Consider the following 27,220-nt stretch of genomic DNA (forward strand, 5'->3'; position numbering starts at 1 on the left):
CGGTTTATTAGCTGAAATTTTATTAGTTAAATGTTTATTAGTAAGACTCAGAGCGACCCCCGGTCAATCTGAATCTTACAAGGGCACTAGAACTTCTGATTACCAATCTAATGAGCACCTTCTGAAGTTTATACAGTCTCCCTTTCTGTATATACCTTATATGCCCCCAGGATATCACTTACAACCCTTGCCCTATGGGCTGTGGAGGGGGGGTGTCATCCTCAAATTCATAATTTCCAGACCTTTCAACTACGTTGAACAAAATCGCTATCTCAAAATTTTGATTGGATGTGTTTGGGGAAGGTGTGTGCATGGGAGGGGTGTTAGTAGCCCTTCGATCACTTTCGACTTTAAAGAGGCACTAACCCCTTCAATGCCAATCTAATGAGCTCTTTTTGAAGTTTCTATGACAACTCCTGCGATACGAAGTGATCTCTTCTAAACAAATCAATAAATAATACATTCGGCCCACATAGCTCTTTACATGGGTAGCGCTATTGCGCTCTTACATCGTTTTTTGTTAAATCGGTGTACAAGCAAGCACTCCTATAAGTCCCTATTTAAGAACATACTACTGCTAATGTGCCATATCATTGCTATTATTTCATTGGCAACTTGTTTATTTCCAGGATATTTCTAAGCAAATTAGTATCAATATTAGTATGATAAGATTTTTCGGAAGTTTTTTTTAGTTTTTACTATACTCTCCAGTTAATACCAGCTATACCAGTTAATTTTGAATAAAAATTATTATTTTCAAAACAGTGTTACGTGACAACTATTTGTCACTAAAGTCCTTTAGTTGTAGCTTGGTAATACACGACCCAGAGATTGAACCTTGCTGTAACACACTCCAGGGCCAACGAAAGGAACTTAGTAGTCAAGAAGGGTCGTTAATCCGATTACTTACTACTTATTTGTCACTAGACAGTTCCCTTATAAACTAGATTTGCTATTATGTGGTTTGGTTTGGTCTTCATTTGACTGCAGCAACTGCTGGGAAGTGATGGATAATTCCACAAATCAAAATGGAATTTTGGTTTACCCCGTATTTTGCTAGTATCAGGGGTCCTGCCTTTAAAACTCTAAGAACTTAATTATAAAAGTTGATCATAGTAAAGTATAATAAAAGTTAATCTCGTAATTATAAGTTGCTGTTCAGTTGAATTGAATGAAATTGCTATTTTCCAAATAGTGACAAGTGGGAAATATTAGCCGCTTGACATTTTCTTTAAAACGTCTATTATTTTTACTTTTATTTCTATTGGCTGTGATTTGCTTTTTAGTGGGCTGCAGCTACCACTGAAAAAATGATGATTCATAGTGCATAGTCCTGAGACTGCGCGAGAAATACATTATTTGGTGGAACAATTGTATTTCCCTCTGATACGAATCTTATGGATATAGGAAAAGTAAACTGTATTTGAGGGTTTTTTCATACTCCTGTGTATGGAGTAGTTTGATTTTTATTAACTGAAAAAAAAGTCACTTTGGAATGAAAATGAAGATTGATTATTCGGGGGTACAATCTTTCTCAGACCCAACTCTTTGCGCTACAGACTGGCTTCTTTTTACAGGAATGAATGCTTTAAATACAAGACTAATGTCATAAAAAGTTTAAAATTATACAATAGACTGAAAATGAAAGGGACTTAGTCTTAGTTTTATCCGCTTTGAATAATAAAACTGTTAATTTAAATTTCTCTAGTTTTAGTTTTTTTTTTCTTTTGTGTGTTTTATTTACTATTTTTGTGGTGTGTTTTCATGGTATTGTTAGTCCCCCAATAAGCTATTCCTTTTGGTCAAAACTACCCTTATCTGTGCTTTTTTTCTCCCTTTCTTTTCTTCTTATAAATACATACATACACACATATATATATAATTATGGCCTTACTTTGGTCTAATTTCTAAATAATATTGTTTTAAAAAATTGTTAAGATATTCCATTTGTATTCCTTAGAATCTTTTTTCGTTTTTAAGACCAACATCGGTCCAATTCTTTTGGCTATAAATAATTACTTGGATATTGGAAATGCCCTTACATTGGCAAGCACACGCGAAGTTGTAGCTCCTCCACCCCTCCAAAGGGTAGTCCAGGAAGCCATCCGCCAGCAGTCAGAAACGGGATACCCCCAAGCAATTATTCTCTCAGGTAAGCTGGAGTTGAAACTCCGTTTTTAAGATTGTTAAATCAAAGACAGAGAAGATATCAAGTTATGAATAAACAACAAATTTAAATATTAAAACAAGCAGGAATTACAATGAATGAAGAAATGAAAACTAATGTTAACACAAACTACCATGAACAATGAAGCCAAACTTAAAAGAAACCTAAATTATCACAAATGGTAATTTACCGCGAGGCTAATGTTACCACCACGTGAAACTTCCAAAAAACTAGTGCCATTAAGGCTGTATTGAATAGTAAATAGATTGAGTAAATTTGAAACTCTTGTTAAGTCAATTGTTTCTGGAGTAGAACTGAAAAAGAAGAAAACAGTGACAAAAATGAGGTTTTTAACTGCCAAAATTAAAGTAATTGTCCCAATTATTTTTACGAAATACCTTAGTCCAAATAAATTTGCCAAAATAAATTGGGTTTTGCCACCTCTCGAATTCACAAAAAGCTTAGCGGGTTGTTTGCATTTTATTGAAAAATAAATAAATAGTTTAAGTGGAAATCTAAATATAATTCATTGATTTTCGACTATGTGAAATAGATAGGCTTAAAGGGAAGATACCATTGTCAGAAATTTATTAAGTTAAGCTAATCAATCTAAATTAATAGTTACAAAATATTGATATCGCAAAGAGAAATCCTCAATGTTTGAGCAGCATTAATATTCTGGCAAGTTTCCGCAACTGAAAGTTTAATCTAATTGTTTGATTTTTCCTGTACCGTCAAAGGAATGGGATTGAAAGGAAGAAACCATCAATAGTAGTGTTATTTATTAAACAAAACAAAAATAAATTGAGTGTTAAAAATATATTAATATTGAAAAAAGACTTCCTTTAAGTCTAAATAACATTTAATTTTAAAGTCATGTTGAAAATAGAAAATTAGTTTCAGATTCGTAATCAACAGAAAACCTCAAATCTCAAATTTGGTTGGGATTAAGCAATATTTTTGAAATGTTCAGGAATAATAATCAATAATAATCAATAATAATCAATAATAATAATCAATAACAAGCAATAATAATGAAATGTTCAGCCATAATAGGCATATATTCTCTATAAAAAGAAGTTTAAGATTGGGAGCGAGAGGGGGATCTAATTGGGACCTCGCCCGAAATTCCCACGTTTGGCCATTTATCCTTACAGATGAAAAGTTGCTGCAAGACTCTAAATTCGGCAAGGTGTTCATACTACTTCAGTTTCTTATATTACTTTCCAACACCTAGAATAAAGCAATAACTCTAATCCAGAAAACAAATTGTTCAGCAACTAAACCGTTATTTGACCTAGAAAGGCTTCATGTTCCTTCCTGTGCATCTTTCACTTTTCTTCTGATCCACACTGTTCTTCCGAGGTCGCTTCCATTTACTTGATATTTTAGTCTGTTCGGTTGGATTGTACTGTCGTAGCTCTCAGGATGTCCAACTTCCTCCTCCAACGGTAAGATCTGATTTTAATCCTTTATTTTCGAAACATGCTTTATACAATATCCTCCCCTACTCGGCTAGAGAATGCCACTCGTTTGTCACCTTTAAAAGTTTTTTGTTGTCGTTCTATTTTTTACTTAATATTGACTAGCCTTTAAATTTCTCTATTGCTATAAAAATAGGTTGGCTTCCATTGGAGCCAGTCTAGTTTTTACTGAGTGATCAGAATACAATTTTATATGTCACTTAAATCTCTCTCTCTCTCTCGCACACTTTATCCCTCTCTCCCTCTCACCCTCCTTTTTTATTTGTTATTTATGAGCTAGTGTTTAAATAGTGTCTCTGTCCTCCCGTCCTTTTCAAACCTTGGAACTTTTGCGGGGATCAGTGTTCTGTGTTACTATGACTTTTATGTTTTGTTTATAGATTTGTCAAATCGTAGAATGTAATTAGAAAACTTAAAGTTTTTTTTTTACCAGCTTTGAAAACCAAACATTACTTGTTAAATGCGAGTGTGTGCTTAATTTGTTAATTAAAAAATTAATTTTTTTAAATTAAAAAATTGCAATATTAGCTTCATACTTTTAATCAATTAGTTATGAACTTTTTAATTAATATCCTTCACAGAAATCACACACCATGCGCGGCATGTGTACTGAGGATGTTTTGATTTAGGATAGCCATACTACAAGCTTAAATACTTTAAGTGACGAACATTTGATCATTAGAGACCAGTCCTTAACCATTAGTAGATATCCACCATTTATAGAATAAGTTCAAATCGTATTTTGATTTTGGATGTGTATATTACACAACTAGTCTCGGCTTTGAAATCAACTAGCTCAAAACCCATTTTACCGTTATTGTGAAAATAAATTTTAACTTGGGAAATTCGTTAAATAAACTTGATCTGTACATATTTTGTATCCGTCCATACATCATGATAAATCAAATACCAGTTTAAAAATATGTGGATTGTCGTGTATTTATCGTGATAAAATCAAAAAACCCTTTGTCATGAATGCGCTTAGTTCATATTAATTAAAACTTTCTTGCCGCAGTCCTAACTAACGGTGGTCGGAGATGGAGCGTAAGTACTGCTCACCAAAGGGATCAAAGACAGAGCATAGGGGCGTTCTTCGAAGGAGCCAAGAATAAAGTGTATGTATTGTTGACCAAAGGGTTCAGGCAGAGCCAAGGCATCGTTAATCGAAAATAGACGGATACGCCACGTAAAAACTATTTTACGTATAACTTAAAACTGTTTTATATAAAAATTAAAGGCACTATTTACCAAAGGCAGCCTAAGACCAAACGCAATTACTGTTGGGAATGGAAAACGGAGTGTACTCATTGTTGGTCAAAGAAATTTGGACACTGAGCATATTTACCACTGACCAACATATTGTCGAATGGTTTTGAATCAAAAGATGTATTCTACAACATTGTAATCGCAACATAGAAAATCATACACGAATTGCAAAATACGCAAGTGCTTAATATGTTTCGGTCTTGGACAGCCATACTTAGATCTTAATAATTTTTAATTTTTAATATTTAATCGTTCAGAAAAATATTGTGAGTAATCCTTGCTTGATCGTGGGTTAAAAAGGGTTTGAGTGGCAGGGACCCAAGAGCTAACTTTTGATCGATTCCCATTCTTAAATTGACAAATAAAAGTTATAAACAATGTAAAAAATTTTAAACGCGTTGAATGCACTTTATATCCTTTTTTGAAAAGATTTGAGGTTTGAATCAATATACAAAATATACAATATACAAAAGAACCACATAAGCCACTTTAGAAAGTCAAAGACTTGTTAGTAGTGGCTGATAAACATTCAAAGAACATTCATTCATTGAAGTTTTTAGAATGTCCGCTATCTTATGGATTATATCCTGTATCTCTTGTACCATCCAGAATACCTGATACGTAATATTCACTAATTGATAATATTTTTTCACCTGGAAGTGCTGTTAGTACATATGTCATTCCTGATGATTCATTTATCATCATCTATCTATCATATTACATTATATATTATACTAGCTGTTGGGGTGGCACTTCGCGCCACCCCAACACCTAGTTGGTGGGGGTGCTTTGCGCCCCCCCCCCCCTCCAAGCCCCCCCCCCCCGCGCGCGTAAGTCGTTACGCGCCATATTAGTTACGCGCCATTGTAGTTGTGTCCCTGTGTCCCACCTGTGAATATAGATAGATATATATATATTTTTAACTACGTAAAACTTGCGAATATACAACATTCTTGGCTGTCCCATTGTCTCTGCATATAAATAAATTGTCAGGTTTACCGACTCTTGAACATGCAACTTATAATTGTCCATGGGAAAAACAATCATATTCAGATCTATACCTCATTATTCTAATGATTGCCCTTGAGCTTTGTTGATGGTGATTGCTAATCAAACATTCCCTGTATCCCCGTCGTCATTTATATATCCCCCTGTGCCCTCCAGCGTCCCCGTTGTAGTTGTTTCCCTGTGTCCCGGTCGTCATTTGTGTCCCGGTGTCCCAGTCTGTAATTTTTCTTTGAGTGTCGCGGTCGTCATTTATATTCCCTGTGTCCCGGTGTCCCGGTCGTCATTTTTGTCCCGGTCGTCATTTGTGTTCCGGTGTACCGGTCTGTAATTTCACTTTGAGTGTCCTGGTCGTCATTTATATTCCCTGTGTCCTGGTCGTCATTTGTGTCCCGTTGCTTTGTTGATGGTGATTGCTAATCGAACATTCCTTGTGTCCCGGTCGCTTTCTCTTTGAGTGTCCCGGTCGTCATTTATATTCTCTATGTCCCGGTGTCCCGGTCGTCATTTGTGTCCCGATGTCCCGGTCTGTAATTTCGTCAGTCGACAAACATGACGTCAGTCGACACACAAACATGACGTCACTCGACAGACACACAGACAACTTATTTTATATATATAGATATATAATATAGTACGTTTTAAAAACTATAAGAATCTGTTATTAAGGATTCTTAGAGAAAATGAAAGAGTGTATTATGAAAATTCATTTAAAAACTCCGATTCTCCTCGAAAAACTTGGAATTTTATTAAGGAGAAAATTGGAAAAAATAAAAAGCTATCACATCCTGATGTATTAATTAATACAAATGGTGTAAAGGTTAGAGAACCGTAAGATGTTGCTAATATGTTTTGTGATTATTTTGCTGGTGTTGGTCAAGCGACTGTTTCAGCAGGAATAGATTTGTCCCCTTACAGGTCGCATAAAAAATATTTACCCCCCAATGAAAGTGCGAGCATATTTCTTGTCCCTGTTAGTTTTGCTGAATTCCATAAGATTATCAAAAATATAAAAAATGGTAATTCAGTGGGACATGATGAATTATCAACAAATTTGTCAAAGAGTATTGCCGGAGTTATTTTTGAACCACTTATCCACATTTTCAATTTGAGTATCAACTCAGGTATATTTCCTAGTAGAATGAAAATTGCCCGAGTAATTCCGTTGTATAAACAAGGCGATAAATCTGATGTAAGTAATTACCGTCCAATTGCAATTTTATCACCATTATCTAAAGTGTTTGAAAAAATTTTAAAAGAAAGGATTCCTAGCTATTTAGATAAAATAAATTTCTTTACCAAATATCAATTTGGATTTTGGGCAAACCGTTCGACAGAACAAGCAGTTGCAGCTCTTTTATTAGAAATAAATGATTGTTTAGATGATGAGTTCCATGTGGCTACTGTTTTCTATGATATAAGAAAAGCATTTGACACTTTAAATCATGAAATTCTTCTTGACAAAATGTTAAATGCCGGCATAAGAGGGAAAGGATTGCAAATTATTAAATCATACCTATGCGGACGCAAAATCACAGTAAATGTCGGTGGAAAAATGACTAATTTAAAAAGTCTTATTGATATTGGTGTCCCCCAAGGCTCAGTATTAGGTCCACTTTTATTTTTGATCTATATTAATGATCTTCCCCGAGGTTTGCATGAGAATATTAGCCATGCAGTTCTATTTGCAGATGATAAAGCTATAAGAGTTAAAGCTAGGGATTCATCGACATTGATCGAAAATCTGACTGTAAGTGTTACCTCAGTTAATTGATGATTTTTTTCTAATAATATAGTACCGAATTTTAAGAAAACTAATTTTATGGTTTTGGTCGCTCAAAACGTTCCACTCGAGAGATTTCTTGTGAGGAGCTACAGGTTGGTGATCAAAAAATTTGTAGGTTCGAATCATATCGTTATTTAGGAGTTTTTCTTGATCCTCTTTTGTCATTTCATAATCATATTGAGTATTTAAGATTAAAACTTGCTCAAAATTTTGGGTCGATGTACCGTGTGAAGAATATTTTTCCTTTTACCATTTTAAACATAATTTACCACTCTCTAATTACTTCTTATTTGAATTATTGCTCAGTTGTATATCTTAATACATTTTGGAAGCATATAAAACCCTTACAGGTACTACAAAATAGGGCAATAAGAATACTTGGAGATTTCTTACATCGACCTTCAAAACTTGAAAATGTTTCGGAAACTAAAACATTATCCCTCTTCTTGAATTAGTTGGATTTAAATGATATACGAATATTAAATACTTCCATATGGCATTTTCAAATCCAAAATTCTAAAAATTATTTCTATGACAAATCTCTGTTAATTTTACTTCCTCGTTCGGATTATCGGAGGTCTAGGATGTATCGAATTCCTTTTGTAAGTCCTGAAAGGTCAAGGTTTTCGATTAGATACCAAATACCCTTCATTGTTAACAATTATAAGCTGAATGATAAAATTCTGTTTGACCCATCCCAAAAATCTCAGCAAAAATCTCGGCTAAATTTAAAAAAGCAAATATTAAAGATTGTTTGCTAAAATTTTGACTATTCACCATTAATGATGGAAAATTAAATTATTTGATCTTCTTATTCGTGTGTTTGTTTTTGTGTCCCTGTGTCTTGGATGGCCTCCCACGCCCCTCCTGCCCGATAATTATATATTTACTTATCTTTTATGATTTTTTTCTATTTTGTTGGTTTATTACCGTATTATATTTTGAAATCATTATTACGATAAGATGTTGATGTTTTTTCTTATGTTTTTGCACGTCCCAACCTTACGAGCTCTGCTCTCTGTTGGGGCATAATGTTGTTTGTGTATTTTTTGAGTTGAATAAAGAAAAAAAGTTGAAAAAAAGTTGAACAAAAATACCGACAACATTAACAAAGCAAAAAAATGAAGCGAAATGAAACAAAAAAGTGGGAAAAAGAAAAAAAAACGGAAAACAAAGAAGAAGAAGAGAGAGAAAAAATATCCTACTTAAAAAACAAGTCAATAAGCCATACTATTTAAATTATTTACTTAATCTCTTCCCAGAAGGTGGTTCTAGAGTCTAATCTTAAACTGCCTAACATTTTCAGATAACCTTATACTCATTCGTAAAGAATTCCAAACTATTTGTCCAGCAAACCTGGGACTAAAACTTCCCCTCTAAGAGCTCCCACACTCATATACCAAATCATCCATATTTCTAGTCTCATAATTGTGGTATGAAAAACTCCTTGTAAACATTTGATGAGAAATTTCAGGGGTCAAACCATAAATACTCTGAATTACAAAAATAGCAACTTGATAATCATGAAGTTGGCTAACATTAAGAATCATGAGTTTCCTATAACAATTAACTGTGTCATTTTCACCATGGATATAATTTCCTAATAGTCCAATAACTTTGTTTTTTAAAACCTTAACACGTTTAAAATTCGTATAAAATTCACCAGCCCATATTATGCAACCATAAGAAATATAAGGCATACAATAACGAATGATAAAGAGTTAATAGGGCGGAACGAGGTAACTGATTTCTCAGACACCGAATCAGACCAAGCCCTCTAGGCACATTAGCTGCCACCTGATCACCATGTGCTTTCCAACTCAGATTTTGATCAAGCTGGAAACCAAGGTATCTCACCACAGCTACTTGTTTCAATGGCCTATCACAAAGAAATGTTTTTCCATTTGAATCAATTGGACTTCCTTTTCTACTAAACAATATAAAGTGAGTTTTTCACTGATAAACGGCTAATCCTTGCAAGATTTAAAGACGACTTAAAGCTTGATTAATTTTCTCCACAAGATCATTAGCATTTCATGAAGAGATTTGATTTCCCGAAATATATCAACTATACTATTGAAGTTTAGTGATTTTGCAACAGCCTTTTCACTACACATCAATATAAAATTTTTCAGCCTTTCATCACCCAGGGTTAGGAAAGGCCTATCTAAGATAGGTTTTAGCCAAGTAGAGTGTAAGAAGGAATTTGGGTATAAAATCTCACGAGTCTCTAGGCCCAAGTAACACTCGAGTGGAGTAGGAGCCATCTGACAAACTGAAGGCCAGACCCTCCAGCAGTCGAAAGTGGTTAGAAGTAAGACTCTATTGATCATCCCTATCCTTTTCACCAGATCACCCGGAGTTTCAGAAATTAAACTCTTCAACTTATATGATAAACTTTAACATAGCAAAAACTAGGCCACTGTTTATCTCTCGATTAAATCTCCTGTTCTATCATAAAGCCATCAAGCAAATCGATCACTCGCCACCAATTTTAAAGTCCTATTGTACGAAGAAATTTCTTTAGGAAATAAAAAATAGCCCTATTTCATATTGTGTACATTACGTGTACTATACAGCACATGTGTACAATACACCGTCGGCAGTAAATCTTCTTTACTTGTCCTTGTCATCAAGTCTAACACGAACAACAGGTGGAAAGTCTGGTCTCTGATTCTTAGAGGCTTTAATAGCCGTTTATTTCTTACTGGTGCCCCTCAAAGGTTGTGGTTTAAGTATCAACGGTTATTCCACTAGGCAAAGCAAGCTTGAAGTAGAGAAAACTAAGCAACTATAGTTTCTTGATCTGCTACTCACTCATTGGTATAATAGTCTTTCCTAATGCCAAAAATCATAATGTAGAAAAAGCTCCACATTTACTATTTACTCATCTTCAAGTTAGTCGTGCGTAGTTCCTGGAGGATATTGAATGATTCTACTCTACCCATAAGCCTATTGTTTTGTTTCATCAACATGGGCCTTAAAACATCAGTTTGTATACTTGACGGCTCTTGCCACGGCTTGCTAGTGTCGTCTATGTGAACCAACGCTTAGGATGACAGAAAATTGCCTCGTTTGCTTCCAAACCGTTTTATGCTTTGCACTTGAACTGTTTCTACCCACCTTTTGTGTGAAGCTCAGCCATGGTGCTTCGGATGCTTCTTGTTTTCCAAGGCATACCCTTTCAGCTTTTTAGTGTGCACTGCTGATACTGCATGAACACCCTCGCCCTCTAACGACTGAGTGACGGCCAGAAGAGAAAACCAGTCGATGTAGTTCCGCTTGCAGTTGTGATAATTTGAGATATCTTCAGCAAGCCTTGTGAAAAATTCAGAAGATGTTCCAAGGCTAGAGCTTTTAGTAGTACCCTTGCAAGCAAAAGCCTTGAAGTTACAAATGAAACTTATTTTTCAGCTCGTAAAAATACTTATAACGCCACTTGTGTGGCTCGTTTGGTCTGCATTGTCTCACTGGAAGTCTAGCTAAAGCTCCTGTACATGCTAACTGGCCTGAAATCATTTTACTTACGCTCTAAGTATATTCCTCTGGAATTTTCAATGATCAAATTTTATAAAGGTTGATGACACGGCTGGTCCGTCTGAGACAGCTTAGAATCGTTTTACAAATGTAGGAACCTCTTGATTTCCTCTAATCAGCTTAAACAGTTTTGAACAGTTTTGAGCCAACATTTTTGGCTGATATGTTTACTTCTTTGAGCTGAGAAAAAAAAGACCAACAAAAGAGAAAGAGAGAGAAAGAAAAGATATACGAAGAAAGAGAGAGACTTTACACAAAAGCTGTCAAGAGTAATAGGCTTACATATACAGAAAATAGCGGTATGATTTTCGTATTTTTGCCAGATGGTGCCAAATTCAATAATGATTTTGAAAGAGCACAGAAAGCTGATGATTGTGTTAAGAGCGGAAAAAACATATCATAGAACCCCTTGGACTATTCACAACGTGTTCATGTATACACCAGAATGCAAGGTCCTTGTCGAATCCTGTCGTAGTTAGGAGTTCTACCATCGTCACTCACAGATGAGTGACTTGATATTGAGGGTGTGACCTTTGAGACTACCTAACCGATTTTAAATTGTGATATAAGATTCTAATAAAATACGCATTCAGGAAAAGCTTCTTGGCCTCCCTTGAGTTTCATGGATCGCCCCGTAACGTAATCAGTTGATAAAACAAAAAAAAAGAAAATTACAGAAAAAGAATAAAACAAAAAGGTATAAAACAAAAAAAGGATAAATCAAAAAAATAATAAATAAGATGAAACAAATAAAGGATAAAACAAAAAAAGGGAAAATAAGACAGGAAAACTATGCATAGTGCTTGACGGAACCATCCCTTTTGGAAGGGCAAACTGTTTGTATGAATTATGCATGGAGTAATCTTGATCTGACTTACAAAAAAACAATATCAGTGCTCACAAGTAGCAGCGCTCAATATCACAAGAATCTTTCAATTCTTTAACATCATCCTTATTATTCTAGGTTGTAGTGGTTCAGGGAAAACCTACTCTTCAATGCTGTTACTAAGGCAACTATTTGACCTGGCTGGTGGGGGTCCTGAGACAGACGCATTTAAACACCTTTCAGCAGCTTTTACTGTATTACGTTCACTTGGCAGTTCGAAAACGGTTGCAAATTCAGAATCTAGTAGAATAGTAAGTATTCATATAATCTATTTGTATAAATTCGCTAGTAAAATAGGTTCAGTAGTGTTTTGACTATGCTGCTACTATATTTTTAGCTTGAGGGTCGTTCGCTGATTATTAAAGCTTTAATATGAAATATGCAAAAAAAATAATTCTATTTTTCTTCTTCGTAAATAAACGTGAACCAACATATCTTCCAAAAAACAAATTTCGAATTTTGATGAATATAATTTGTCAAATAAGACGAAGTATTAACCCAAATCAACTGGGTAAAGGAATTTTTTGCTAAATAACGAGTCAAAGAAAATTAAACCAGCCAATCAGATAGATAGAAGTTTTCGCTCGTCCTTTGTAATTGCCTTTGTGAATTCCTTTGTAATCGTCTTTATAACAACTGTTATATCCTGACTTAGATTTACTCTTATTGCATGAGAAAAGATCTTGGCGACAAAACAAAATAATTGTTTGTTTATTTTATGTTTTTAAGGCGAACGAGTATATCCGAACTTAAAAGAGAAAAGAAAAACCGGCTAAAATAGAAAATATAACTTCAAAGCGCGTTTAAGTAACCAGCCGCCCTGCACGGTTTGCAGCCATGCAACGATAGTAGATTCTCTTAATAAATTTGTGATCAGCTTCAAAACGAAACAAAACCCAATGCGCTCTGCAGTCGACTGCAGTCTGCAGTAAGGCCCTCTAATCTTTATCTGCTGGCAACATTTTAGTATCATGGATCGATCGGGATAATGGTTCTGTCCCTCAAAGACTGGATTGCACAATTTCATGTACTACTTATCAAAACAAAGACAGGGTTGTTAATATACGCAGCCGCTTGGACGTTTTATAAGGAAAGAGTTTTACAAACCTAGTTTTTTCTGCTCCTGTGAAATTACAAAAATATCGCATGCCCACTAGTTTAGATTCGAGTGCCACATAGGGTGTATGAGCATACATGTTAAATCTACAAGACGGTGCTTTTCTTTATATTTCTCAGCTGGTCAAATAATGAATTATATAGCTTTTAATGAAAGTCGACTGCATGGTACCGGCTCCTATCTCTCTGGAGGACAATCCCTTTGACTCTTCCTTATCCTAGGACACAAAATCATTTATAGATAATTTCTAGAATTAAAAAGAATAATCAATAGTAAAAATAAGATTGATTAGAGCTGTGTGATTGAAGAAGTATGATCCATGTCTACGTTGATTTGTTTCCACTCCTGTAATTTATCTACAAGTTAATCTTCTCTCCTTATCGTGCCATGTTATAATATGAGTTTGAAAGGTTGGTTTCTTCTTTCGTGAAATAAAGTAATTCTTGGATGCAATATTTTGTCATTTTCGCGGTTTCTTGCTGCATAGTAAAAACAGCCCTACCTGCTATGCCATCCTGATATAGTAATAATACATACGGTTCTGAAGGGAGGAGGAGGAGGGTCAAGATCAGTTATTATCATTGAGCTAGTGTTAAACACTTGTACCAATACTTATAGTACCAAGCACACTAAAATTGAAATCTAATTTTTTAAACTGGTAAGTGGAAACTTATAAAATCATATACGTCTTAAATAATTAGGTAAAACCGGGAATTCAATTTCTAATGAAGAAGATCTTCAATTCAGTTATTCAGTTTTAACACTTAGTGGGAGTTAAGTTTAAAAATAAAGAGCTTGTGTGAAAGATGGGGAGAAAATGAGCAAAAAATGTAACTATATTTCTCTAGCTCTAGAAAGTATAACTTTCATGATTACTGTTGAAGAAGAAAGACCCTACGATTAATTGGCAGTAAACTGGGTAAAAAAAAATAACAGAGAGATGGTATTATGCAAAAATATAATCCTAACATCTGTATCAAAAAATAGGAATTGAAAAGTAATGTATATATGATTGAGCAGCCAAAAATATAAGCTAGACATTAATATGTTTATGAATAAAATTCTAAAATATTAAACGCTTCAAAGTATTAGCTAATCAACTTACCCATAGAATAATATCTTAGAATGATCAATTAGGCTATCCCATGCTGTTGTGTTTATCCCTTTAGTTGACTATTGGCATACCAATGAAATATTTTTTCTTCTCATTTGAAAAACATCAGGGTCCCATTTTGATTTTGACATATTCTCACTACCCTGTATTGGCTCAATTGGAAACGGTTTTACCGGCTGGTGCTTGTTGAATTGCTTGAGGACGACACATTTAATGAAGAAACAAAAAATGTATTTTGTGTATGCAAGCTAGTCAGTTATTTGTCACTGGAATTTGCATACAATTCAAAATATAAGGACTGAACTGTTTTTATCGCGTATCGTGTCAAGTCATTTTGAAAGCAGGACGATACATTTAATGAAAATCCCCCAAAAAATTATTTTTAGTATGTAAGCTAGTCAGTCATTGACCACTAGAATTTGCATACAATTCAGAACGCAAATATAAGGACTCAACTATTTTTATCGTGTATCGTGTCGAGTCAATTTTAAAGCAGGACGATATATTTAATGAAAATCCAAAAAAAGATTTTTTTAGAATGTAAGCTAGTCAGTCATTGGCCACTAGAATTTGCATACAATTCAGAATACAAATGTAAGGACTGAACTATTTTTATCGTGTATCGTGTCAAGTCAATTTTAAAGCAGGACGGTACATTTAATGAAAATCCAAAAAAAATTATTTTTAGTATGTAAGCTAGTCAGTTATTGGTCACTAGAATTTGCATACAGTTTAGAATTGTTTTAGAATTTAGAATACAATTTAGAATTGTAAAATTTACAATTTAGAATTGAAGTCCTCGGCCGCTCCTACATTATCAGATAAACACGGGCTCCTAATCACGGAATCTGAGGGAAGACGAGAACAATGGAAGGATCACTTCAGTGAAAAACTGAACCCCACAATAACGCCCGTCCCGAACATCTTACTATCTTTCCCACTACCGCAGTACCAAGTAGTCCCGAGCCCTCCTCCACTAAGAGACGAAGTTCTCTCAGCAATAAAATCTCTAAAAAGTAATAAAGCCCCAGGCCCGGATGGTATTCAGTCAGAACTATTAAAAGCAGGCCCAGAAGAACTGGTCGATATCTATCACAAAATCATAACAAGTGTCTTGGAAACGCGCAACTTCCCCAGATCTTGGGCGAAAGCCACCATTGTCCCCATTTTCAAAAAAGGGGAAAAGGGCGACTGCAACAACTACAGACCAATAAATTTAACTAGCCAACCGGCGAAGATTCTTACAAAAATACCCCTTGACCGTCTGAAATCTCTGACAAACCATATCTTAGAGGAATACCAAGCAGGCTTTCGAAAAGACCGCTCTACCATAGACCAGATTTACTCCACTCGGTAAATAATGGAGAAGCATATCAAGTTTGCGAAAGAGCTGCTACTACTCTTTATTGATTTCAAGCAGGCTTTTGACTTAATATGGCGAGATGGATTATGGCACATCCTACTACACTATGGAGTCCCTGAAAACATAATAATCCTGATAAGAGACATGTATTCACATTGTCAGCCAAGTCCAAACGCCCGAGGGATTGACGGAGGGGTTTCTGACATCGGCGGGCATTCTTCGAGGCTGTTTCTTGTCACCCCACCCCTATTCCTCAACGCAGCGCTATCATTTGCCGAGACTGTTGACAGTGCAGGAATTAGAGGGAAGCTTATCGGAAAATTGGCATACGCAGATTACATCAAGAAATTCAAGAGTCAAGAGCATCTACTCTAAGCTGACACCGACGAACCATTGTCGGCAACTGAGGCCTTTGGGATGGTCGTTAACACAGCCAAAACCAAGGTTATGCGGGTGTCTGGAGACCCTGCTTCAAGAAACGTGCAGCTAACAATAAAAGGAGAGCCAGTAGAAAATGTTGACTCCTTCATCTACCTAGGGAGCCTCCTAACTTCTGATAACGACTGCTCGAAATCGGTCAAACGAAGACTTGGCCTGGCAGGCGCCAGCTTCAAGAACCTCTTGCCAATCTGGAAAAACAAGACTCTGTCAACTTCTCTGAAGGTGCGACTGTTCAACTTTCTCATAATCCCAATTGCTTTATACTCAAGCGAAACTTGGTCAATAAAGGCTGATCATGAGCAAAGAATCTCCGTATTTGAAACTAAATGCCTCAGACGCATTGCAGGGATTATCTACATTGACGAAGTCTCAAGTGAAGAACTCTGAAAACTACTCCGTTGTCCCCGCACCATTATGAAAAAGGTCAGAAGCTAGCAACTCCACTGGCTTGGTCATATCCAGCGAATGTCGGCCAACCAGCTTCCAAAAATCACATTCGAAGGACGGGTTCACGGCACGCGCCCTAGAGGGCGATCTCGTAAAAGATGGACCAACAACTTCCAGGCCCATAGCCTCCCCCGGCTACTTTGTCTAGCGCCAGATAGATCGAACTCGCTATATTCATCGCCACATTCATCATTTGCTCAGAAGAGAAGAAGCCCCAATGCAGCCACAAAAGCCGGACGGGACTTAAGTCTAAAAAGTCAAGGCAATTTGAAAGCAGGACGATACATTAAAGGAAAATCAAAAAAAAATTTTAGTATGCAAGCTAGTCAGTTATTGGTCACTAGAACTTGCATACAGTTCAGAATGTAAATATAAGGACTGAACTGTTTTTATGATGTATCGTGTCAGGTCGTTTTGAAAGCAGGACGATACATTTAATGAAAATACAAAAAAAAATTCAAAAGCTAGAAGGAGGTTTTTTTTCAATTTTTAAAAGAAAATACAGTTTGTCAAATAATACGAAGTTCATTGTGAGTTTCGAATAAATTTCAATGTCTAAGAAGTGGCCATTTCCCCTCCCCGATTGGCACTCCTGCTTGATTTATTATTAATTTATTAAATTGCGTAGTTTTTCCATTAATGAATATAAACCAATGGACTGAAAAATAACGGAGAAAAACTTTTGTGCTCCATAAGGGCGTCGTGAAAATTGAATCGGAATAACGTTAATTATCTAGAATGATGCTTGTCAAAACTAGTTGCGAATTATCAAGCAATTGATGGCTCCGCAAGACTTGCAATAATAATAATTATGAACAGTTGAAGCCAAGCTTTATAAAATAGATTTTCTTTTCTTTTAATACTCCACCAGTTTTAAATTAATAACTGAGCGTAAGTTATTGAAAAATAAAGTATGTACGTTTTTCGTTTTTACAAATGGATGCATTAGTGTTCTACACTTATTCTTGTGATTTCTATCCTGACGTATAATTTGAATTTCCTCACATTGCTGTCAAACCTTTTCGATCTAAACCTGGGTCTTGAAAAACCTCCTTTAATATAATCAATCCGATCATCCATGATTAGCTTTAACTCATGAAAAAGATTAATTAAGTCTGAACTTAATAAATAACTTATCAGGGTTTTGTGAACAAATGCAGAGTTGCATGAAGTCCTTGAAATGTAGGTCAATTTGGTCACTAGCTAAAATATCGAGCAGAGATTTGGCTGGTAATCAAATTATCCTCAGAACTAAAGCTTACAGGTGGTACTATTAAGATTTCATCAAATTTATTGTTTGCTCATTAAATACATGTATGCTCATTTTTAACCAAAGATTTATAAATACGACGTCATACGAAAATCTTGGACAAGAAAAGATTAACAGATGGCATTTTAAACTTAATTTTCAATGCGTCTACAAAACAACCATATTTGTCTTGTTCAAAGTATCACCCTCTTTGAATCTTCAACCTGATTAGTCAAAAGTTCAACAAGTTTGGGCTCGACGTAAGGCTGAGTGCATAAATACGCCATTTATACCGCCATTGATATTTTTTGATCCCAACAGCACACGAATATTGGAGGGCAGTTAGAGAGCAGTTATAAAGTGTATTATTTCTCATTTGTCACCTGTCCTCACTATTATGACAAGTTGCATAGTTGTGCAAGAAATTTAGGTTACAAAAGGAAAGTCTTAGAAATAAAACTAGCTTTCTATTATTTCAAAACAGCTCTGCTCACCTGCGGAGCGCACCATCATTCAGTATAAACCTTAGGTTGCATTAGATGTAAAAGATTTTATTACATGCATTGGTCTGGAGTGGTGGGGGGGGATGCAATACTCCCATGGTTACATAATTTAAACCGTAGCCATAGCCTTAACAGGGCCCAAGGAAACATAATTTATTCAATCTCTATAGCCTTAACAGGACCCATTGATACATAATTTATTCCATCACCATAGCCTTAATGGTTACAGGAGATACATAATTTATTCCATCGCTATGGCCTCAATGGTACAGGAGTTACGTAATCTGCATAACCGATTTACCTAGCAACCAGATGGCCTCTACTACAAGAAGTCAGTTTCTTCATGTTCCATAGTCAATAATAAAAGTACACCTTCAAATATAATACAAGAGGATTTTTTCAAGCTAATAGCAAAAGAAATTTACATGTGATATATTCGAAATACGAAATGAAGATGACGTAGATACGCTAGCTGTGATTTTTCCAATTAGAAAAATAACATTTATAGTGAAATTTCTTTTCGGCTTATTTTTTTGTACTTAGAAATTTTTGCAACTTTTTTTTCATGACTTAAAATGACACTATAACATATTCACATTAGAATTGGATGTGGTATGCTGGTAATGAGGCTGCCATAGACAGTATGATATGATTTCTACGTAAATTTGAGAGGCTATTACCAAGTGGTTCTGTCAAGTGAATATTATTGGACGGTGGCCATATGACAATAGGTCATTAAATTTGGTGAAAATGTTAGACCTAAATCAAGGATTTGTCTCGCAACTGGCCTGTTTTAAGGAAAAGTATGGTGTTACATGCTGGAAAGAAGTTTGAATCAAGGAATGTACCCTCGGAAGCCATTAAATAAAATCACTTTTGAGTGCAACAAACTCAGCTAGCAGGTACGTTCCGAGCGTCTTAGCTGCTGACTGAGTATCAAAAAGTTAATAAATGCACGTTTAAGTACAATAAACTCAGATAGTTGATAAATTCTTAGTTTTTTAGTTGCTAACTGGGTATCAAGAATTTACTGAAATCACTTTTGAGCACAATAAATTCAGCTAGTTGATAAATTCTGTGTGTTCTAGTTGCAGGCTGAGTACCAAAAATTTAATAAATGCGCTTTTGATAACAACAAAATCTGTTAGTTGATAAATTCCGAATTTTTTAGTTACCTTTTTTAGTTCTTGCTCAGTCAGCAGCTAAAACAATCGGAATGTACCAGCTAGCTGAGTTTGATGCAATCAAAAGCGCTTTTATTAAATTTTTATACCCAGTCGGTAACTAAAACACTCGGAATTTACCGATTAGCTGAGATTGGTGTACTCAAAAGTGCTTCTAAAAAATAATTGGTAATCAGACTGCAAGTAACACAGACGGAATTTATCAACTAGCTGAGATTGTTGTAGCCAAAAGTGCTTTCGTTAAATTTTTGTTACTCAATCAGCAACTCAAACACTCGGAATATACCAACCAGCTGAGTTTGCTATAAACAAAAGTGTTTTTTTTTATAGCCAGTCGGTAACTAAAAGACTGAGATTGTTGCACTAATAAGTTCTTTTATTAGATTTCTGGTATTCAGCTTTTATTAGATTTTTGTGTACATTAGTGACTCCTGTAACAAAAGCCTGCAAGTAAAGCACGCTGAATTTATCAATTAGATGCGTTTGTTGTACTCAATAGTGCTTTCATTAAATTTTTCTTTACTCAGTCAACAACTAAAACAAACGTAATTTACCAGCTAGCTGATTTTGTTGTACTCTAAACTGCTTTTAATTTTTTTTTATATCAAGTCGGTAACTAAAATATTCGAATTTTATCAACTACCTGATTTTGTTGTAGTCAAATGTGCACTTATTAAGTTTCAAGTACTCAGCCTGCAACTAAAACACACGGAATTTATCAACAGCTTTTATTAGTTTTTTTTATACCCAGTCGGTAATTAAAACACAAGGAATTTATCAACTAGCTAAGTTTGTTATACTAAAAAGTAATCTCATTAAATATTTTTAGTCAGTCAACAACTAAAAAACTCGGAAAGTGCTTTTGAGTACAACAGTCACTGTTGTACACAAAAATGTAATAAAAGCTGAATACCAAAAATCTAATAAAAGCAATTTTGGTTATAAGAATCTCAGCTAGTTGGTAAATTCATTGTATTTTACTTACTGACTGGTTACCAAAAAAACTAAAAAAAAACACTTTTGAGTAGAATAAACTCAGCTAGTTGGTATACTCCGAGTGTTTTAGTTGCTGATTGGGTAACAAAAACTTAACGAAAGCACTTTTGAGTACAACAAAATCAGCTACTTGATAAATTCCGTGAGTGTTACTTGTACGCTGAGTACCAGTGATTTAATAGAAGCAGTTTCAAGTACAACAGTCTCAGCTAGTAGGTAAATTCTGAATCTTTTAGTTACCGACTGTGTATAAAAAAAAGGCTATAAGATTGCTTTTGAGTACAACAAACTCAGCTAGCTGATAAATTCCGTGTGTTTTACTTGCTGGCTGAGCACTGAAAATTTAATGAAAGTATTTTGAGTACAACAATCTCAAATAGTTGGTAAATTCCGAATATTTTAGTTACCAACTGGGTATCAAAAACCTAATTAAAACACTTTTGACTACAATCAACCCAACTAGTTGGGATATTCCCGATATTTTAGTTGTTGATTCAGTAATAAAAATTTAATTAAAGGACTTTCGTGTACAACAAATAAAACTAAATGATACATTTCGTCTCTTTTACTTGCTGGTCAAGTACCAAAAATTTTAATAAAGGACTTCTGAGAATAACAATCTCAGCTAGTTGGTAAATTCCGTGTGTTTTAGTTACCTGCTGGGTATAAAAATTTACTAATAGAATTTTTGAATGCAGCAAACTCAGCTAGTTCATAAATTATGTGTGTTTTACCTCAAGGCTCAGTATCAATATTTAGTAAAAGCACTTTTGAGTACAAAAAATTAAGCTAGCTGGTCAATTCCGAGTATTTTTTTGACTCACTGAGTAACTAAAATTTAATAAAAGCACATTTGAATACAGCAAATGTGGCTAGTTGATAAATTCTGAGTATTTCAATTGCTGACTTAGTACCAGAAATTTAATGAAAAAACTTGTTGAGTGGAGTACAACAAACTCAACCAGTTGATAAATTCTGTGGGTTTTAACTGCTGACTGAACATTAAAATTCTAATAAAAGCACTTATGAGTACAGTAATCACAGCTAGTCAATTGGTTCTGAGCCTTTTAGTTACCGACCGGGTATGAAAAAAATTAAAAGCATTTTTTAGTACAAGAAAATCAGCTAGTTAATAAAGTCCGTGTGTTTTACTTGCAGACTGAGTACCAAAAGTTTAATAAAGCCCTTTTGAGTACAACAAACTCAGCTAGTTGGTAATTTTTGAGTGTACTACTTGCTGAATGAGGCAAAAAATTGAATAAGAGCACATTTGAGTACTGAAAACTCAGCTAGTTGATAAATTCCGAGTGTTTTAATTGCTGGCTGAGTGCCGAAAAATTATGAAAAAAACCATTGGGCACAACAATCTCAGCTAATTGGTGAATTCTTAGTGTTTTAATTGCTGACTGTGTACCAGAAAAATTAATAAAAAATCTCTTGAGTACAACCAATTCAACTAGTTGATAAATTTGGTGTGTTTTAACTCCTGACTGGACAATTGAAGCACTCGGAATTTATCAGCTAGCTGAGTGTGCTCTGCTGAAAAGTACTTTTATTAAATCTTTCAATACCCGTTCGGTAACTAAACATTTGAAATTTGCCAACTAGGTAAGATTATTGTACTCAAAAGTACTTTTATTGAATTTTTGGTACTCATCCAGCAATTAATTAACTTGGAATTCACCAATGAGCTGAGATTGTTGTACTCAAATGTTTTTTCATTAAATTTTTTGGTACTTAGCCAGCAATTAAAACAAACAGAATTTTTGAACTAGCTGAGTTTGTTGTAATCAAAAATGCTTTCATTGAATTTTTTTACTCAATCAGCAACTAAAAGACTCCACTTATACCAACTAACCGAGTTTGTTGTACTCAAAAAGTGCCTTTATTAAATTTTTTATACTACGGTGGTAACTAAAAGACTCGGAATTAACCAATTAGTCGAGATTGTTGTACTCAAAAGCGCTTCTATTAAATCTTTGGTACTCAGCCTGTAAGTAAAACACACTGAATTTATCAACTAGCTGAGTTTGTCGTACTCAAAAGTGCTTTCATTAAATTTTTTTCCTCATTCAGCACCTAAAACTCTTGGAGTGTACCAACTAGCAGAGTTTGTTTCACTTAAATGTGTTTTTATTGTTTTTGATAGCCTGTTGGTAACTAAAAGATTCGGAATTTTCCCTCTAGCTGAGATTTTGTGCTCAAAAGTTATTTTATTAAATTTTTTTACTCAGCCATCAACTAAAACACACGGAATTCACCAGCTGGCTGATTTTGTTGAACTAAAAACTGCTTTTATTAATTTTATATATCCATTCCGTAACTAAAACATTCGAAATTTATCAACAAGCTGATTTGTTGTAGTCACAAGTTCATTTATTAAATTTCTGGTACTCAGCCTGCAACTAAACACACAGAATTTATCAACTAGCCGAGTTTCTTTTTTTCAAAAGTGCTTTCATTAAATTTTTGATACTCATCCAGCAACTAAAACACTCGGAATTTATCAACCACCTGAGTTTATTGTACTCAAAAGTGCATTTATTAACTATTTAATGCTGAGTCAGTAACTGAGACACTCGGAACTTACCTACTGGCTGAGTTTATGGTACTTAAAAGGGCTTTCTTTTAATGGCTTCTCATGGTTCATTTCTTGGTTCAAGCTTCTTCCTAGCAAATAACATCCTACATTTCCTTAAAAAAGGACAGTTGCAAGACAAATGCTTGATTCAAATCTAACATTTTTACCAATTTAACAACCAATTTGCCTAAGGCCCCCATCCAAAAATATTCACTTGACAGAACCATTTGCTAATAACCTCTCAAATTTACGTACAAATCGTTTCAGATTGTCTATGTCAACCTCATTGCCAGCATACCACGTCCAATTCTAATATGAACATGTGTCAATGTCATTTTTAGACATGAAAAAAAAGTTGATAGAATTTCTAAGTTAGAAAATGCAAAAGAATTTTCATCTTCATAAATTTCATTTCATTTTCATTTTCATGTCATATCTATATATCTTCAGTTTGCATTTCGAAAATATTGACTGTGAATCTATTTTGCTATCAGCTTGAAAAAATCATCTTGTGGTATTATATTTGAATGTACATTTTGTTATTGACTGCGGAACATGAAGAAGTTGATTTCTTGTAGTATAGGCAATCTGGTTACTAGGTAAACCAGTTAAGCAAACTATGTATTTCCTTTACCCATTTTGGGTATAGAGATGGAATAAATAATGTATTTTCTTTATCCATTGAGGCTGTTACGATGGAATAAATTATATATTTCCTGTATCCATGAGCCTACAGCGATGGAAGAAATTTTGTATTCGTGGGCCCTGTTGAGGCTATAGCGATGGAATAAATTATTTATCCATGGGTCCTGTTGAGGCTATAGTGATGGAATAAATTATGCATCATGGGCCCTGTTGAGGCCATAGCGATGGAATAAATCATGTATCCAAGGGAGTATTTCCCCCCCCCACTTCTCTCTCGTATGGTATTTGTTCAATATAGCAAGAATACCCATGTCAGAAACAAATACACATGGAAAGTTTGTGAAGACATTCAATGAAGTAAATGTAGGCAAGATTGGTTCTAAATGAACCTCACATTATATATGTTTTTACCCTGTAAATATCCTATATGCTTTCGCTAAACGCAGTCCTTGTATGTAACTTTTTTTACTAGGACTACGCTTATTACTCAGCGTATTCCCAAATCACATTTGTTAATTATCTTTTCAGCTGCATGAAACGTATTAGTTTTATTGACTAATTCAACAATTTATAGTATTAACATTCTGGTTTCCTGTTAGCTCAAATTACCAGTGGTATCTTGGGGTACTCTACCACATGGGCCAACTAGATTGCCTAAAAGCTTAATTTTTTCAAGAAATATTTTTTCGAAATAGTGCCTGTCGTCTAACTATTTATACCGTGTTTTTCGCAGAAGATTGATTAGGAATGCAAGAGTAATGGGTCACTGACTTGGCCTGGAGACACTTTTGTACGATTCGCGCATTATTGTTCTTCAGAGTCATGCCTAAGTTTTTTTCTGGAAAAAAAGGAAAAGAAATATGGAACACGAACCAAAGTAGGATTTTTAGGCAATGGTAATAAGGTGTTTCTTAATTAAAGGAATGGGAAAAAGTTTTGCGCACATTTAAAATATTGTATTTTTTCGATCATGAATTAGTGGGTAAAGGGCTACGGAAACCAAAAAGTGAAATTGAATATCAAACTAAACTTAATTTCGTACCGCTTACAGGCCGAGTGGTTATGCAGTATATTCTGCATAACTTTTAAAATCAGTTGCTATTTGAGTTTAAAATTTTAAAATTTAAAATTAGTTGCTATTTGAATATACTTTTAAAATTAAACTTTTTTTAAAACTTTTTTTAAACATAATTTTTTTAACTTTTTTAAAAACAAACTTTTAAAATTAGTTGCTATTTGATTTTTTTTCAGATATTATTTTGGAACATGATAATTTAACCTAGAAGAAACTATCAAATAAGACTCTGCTAAAAGATATGTAGCTGACGTGAAGTGGTCTTCCTTTCAAGTCCATTGAAAAGGAGATAATAGAAGCAACCAAGAAAAATTTACGGATTTCGTAAAAACTCGTAAAAACGTTTCGTAAAAACGGATTACGAATTTCGCAAAAACTATCAAATAAGACTGTGCTAAAAGATTTTTAGCTGACGCTTGAAGAAGTGGTCTTCCTTTCAAATCCAATGAACAGGAAATAATAGAAGCAACCATGAAAAATTTACGGATTTCGTAAGTACCCCAAAGAACAAGTTCAATATGGTGCAAAGAAAAGTCAGCTTTTTTCCATCCAATACAAGTCATGTCTAAAAAGGAGGCCAAATGGTAGGCTTGGGAGTCACACCACTCCCAATCCCTCTTCACCGAAGACTGCGACGTTTGTATCGAGGTTGAAGGCACCATTCCAGCTTGATGGTTAATTTAAGGGAATCTAAATTCCCTTGCAAGCAACAAAATGCCGTATCAAATCTGGCGTTCTGGCATTATCCCCGCTATCATTATTAATATTTTGTTCACTTTACTAGCAAAAAAGTTTTTGTAGTTCATGAATGACGTTTCTGGGGTTAGGCGAATCTATACTGCCCTGATTTCAGTGTTGACCTAATGTTTTCCGAGCGCAATACGGGCTGAGAAAGCGATGTATCTTATTGTAGCTGAGTTCTCAACCCTCTTTCGAAATGGATGAATGGACGTGGTCGGTATGAGTGGTCAGTCCAGATGTTGACACCCCTTTCTGGATTCTTTTTGTAAGGTTAGCCGAAAGAGAAAGATTAAGCTACTATGTGAATGTAAAGATTCAAGAAGGACTTCAAATATAAAACTAAAAATTATATTTTATTGAAAATTAGGTCATATTTTTAATATAATCTTTTAAAAGATATAAATAGGCTACAGAGGAGCGTATTTATGAAGTTGAAAACTTCTTTTCCTTCATTTCCGAACTTTTTTTGCTGGATTGTTTTCCAATTCTCAAAAAGTTCAGTGTTCTCTTAATATGTGGCGGCTTGAAAACACTTTGCTATACCAGCATTTTGAGTCTAGTTCCATTCCTGAAGGTTTCTTTTGGCTCAATAATTTTTTTTTTTAAATTACAATCTGCTTCTCTTTGACTAGGAACTTTTCGTACATTTAGCACGCAATCACTAATCGCGTTGTGGGTAAAGTTCATGCCACATCAACCGTATAAAGTTAAAACAAATTCAACTAAAAAGTAGGTTTTGTGTTAGCACACTAAATATGGTTATTCGCCTTACCGTAACGATCAATAGCGTCTTCTTCTTTTTCTGGTTTAGGTTGGTAGTGAGACGGTTTCTCATATTTTCATCGCCGTAATTAAACCCCAAAGATGAGTAGCGTCTTTGAATTGATAAATGTTATCTTGTTCATTTACCGCCAGAATTGGTATAATTTTTTTATACAATCTAGTTATTTTATAGTGTCATTGCTCAAAATAGGTTTTAATCTGGGAATATGTCCTGACTCCTGAGAAGGCAAAGATGGCAAATACCCGTCATGATTCCTTCGTAAATCAAAAAGCGAATTTTAAGTTTAAAAGGCGTGTAAACCTTCATAACTTTTATGCTGTAACTTTATTTTTGTCTTCTATTTAGATTGTAAGCTTGATTTTTCATTAACATAAGATAATGAGTTACTTAAATATCAGACTACAATTTTTTTGCCTTGGGGCGTTCAAATCCCACTATATGACCAAAACTTCAGACCAGTAACTCCTCTACAAATAATCAAGCCAGTTGCAGGCAGTAAAATTAAATCCTACTAGAGAATCCTGTTTCGTCTTTTTCCGTCTAAACCACCTAAAAATTGGTGCGTTTTTATGGCACTTGGTATTTACCATGTGGCATATAGCGATCGCAATTTCTGTCGGCCTGTCCCAGTTTTGCTAGTTTGGGCACTTCCAGATAAGTTCAGACAACGAAATTTGGCAGGCGTATCAGAGACCAGATCAGATTAAATTATGAATAGTCGTTTCCCCGATTCGACCATCTGGGGGGGAGTGGAAAGACTGTTAATTCGGAAAATTAGAAAAAAAAGGTATTTTTTAACATACGAACGGGCGATCGGATCTGAATGAAATTCGATATTTAGAAGCATAT

The 27,220-nt window shown here is 34.7% G+C and overlaps 1 protein-coding gene across 1 annotated transcript in view; it reads left to right on the top strand.

The window, feature by feature from the left end:
• LOC136039807 (unconventional myosin-IXa-like) overlaps nt 1-27,220 on the top strand; it is a gene marked incomplete in the record, with an annotated part of 112,307 nt that overhangs the window by 32,660 nt on the left and 52,427 nt on the right. Inside the window, 2 exon segments of the mRNA XM_065723707.1 lie at nt 1,981-2,152; nt 12,210-12,382. Of these exon segments, the coding sequence (XP_065579779.1) occupies nt 1,981-2,152; nt 12,210-12,382 (345 nt within the window).

Source organism: Artemia franciscana, chromosome 20 (assembly GCF_032884065.1).
Source record: "Artemia franciscana chromosome 20, ASM3288406v1, whole genome shotgun sequence".
Lineage (NCBI taxonomy): Eukaryota > Metazoa > Arthropoda > Branchiopoda > Anostraca > Artemiidae > Artemia > Artemia franciscana.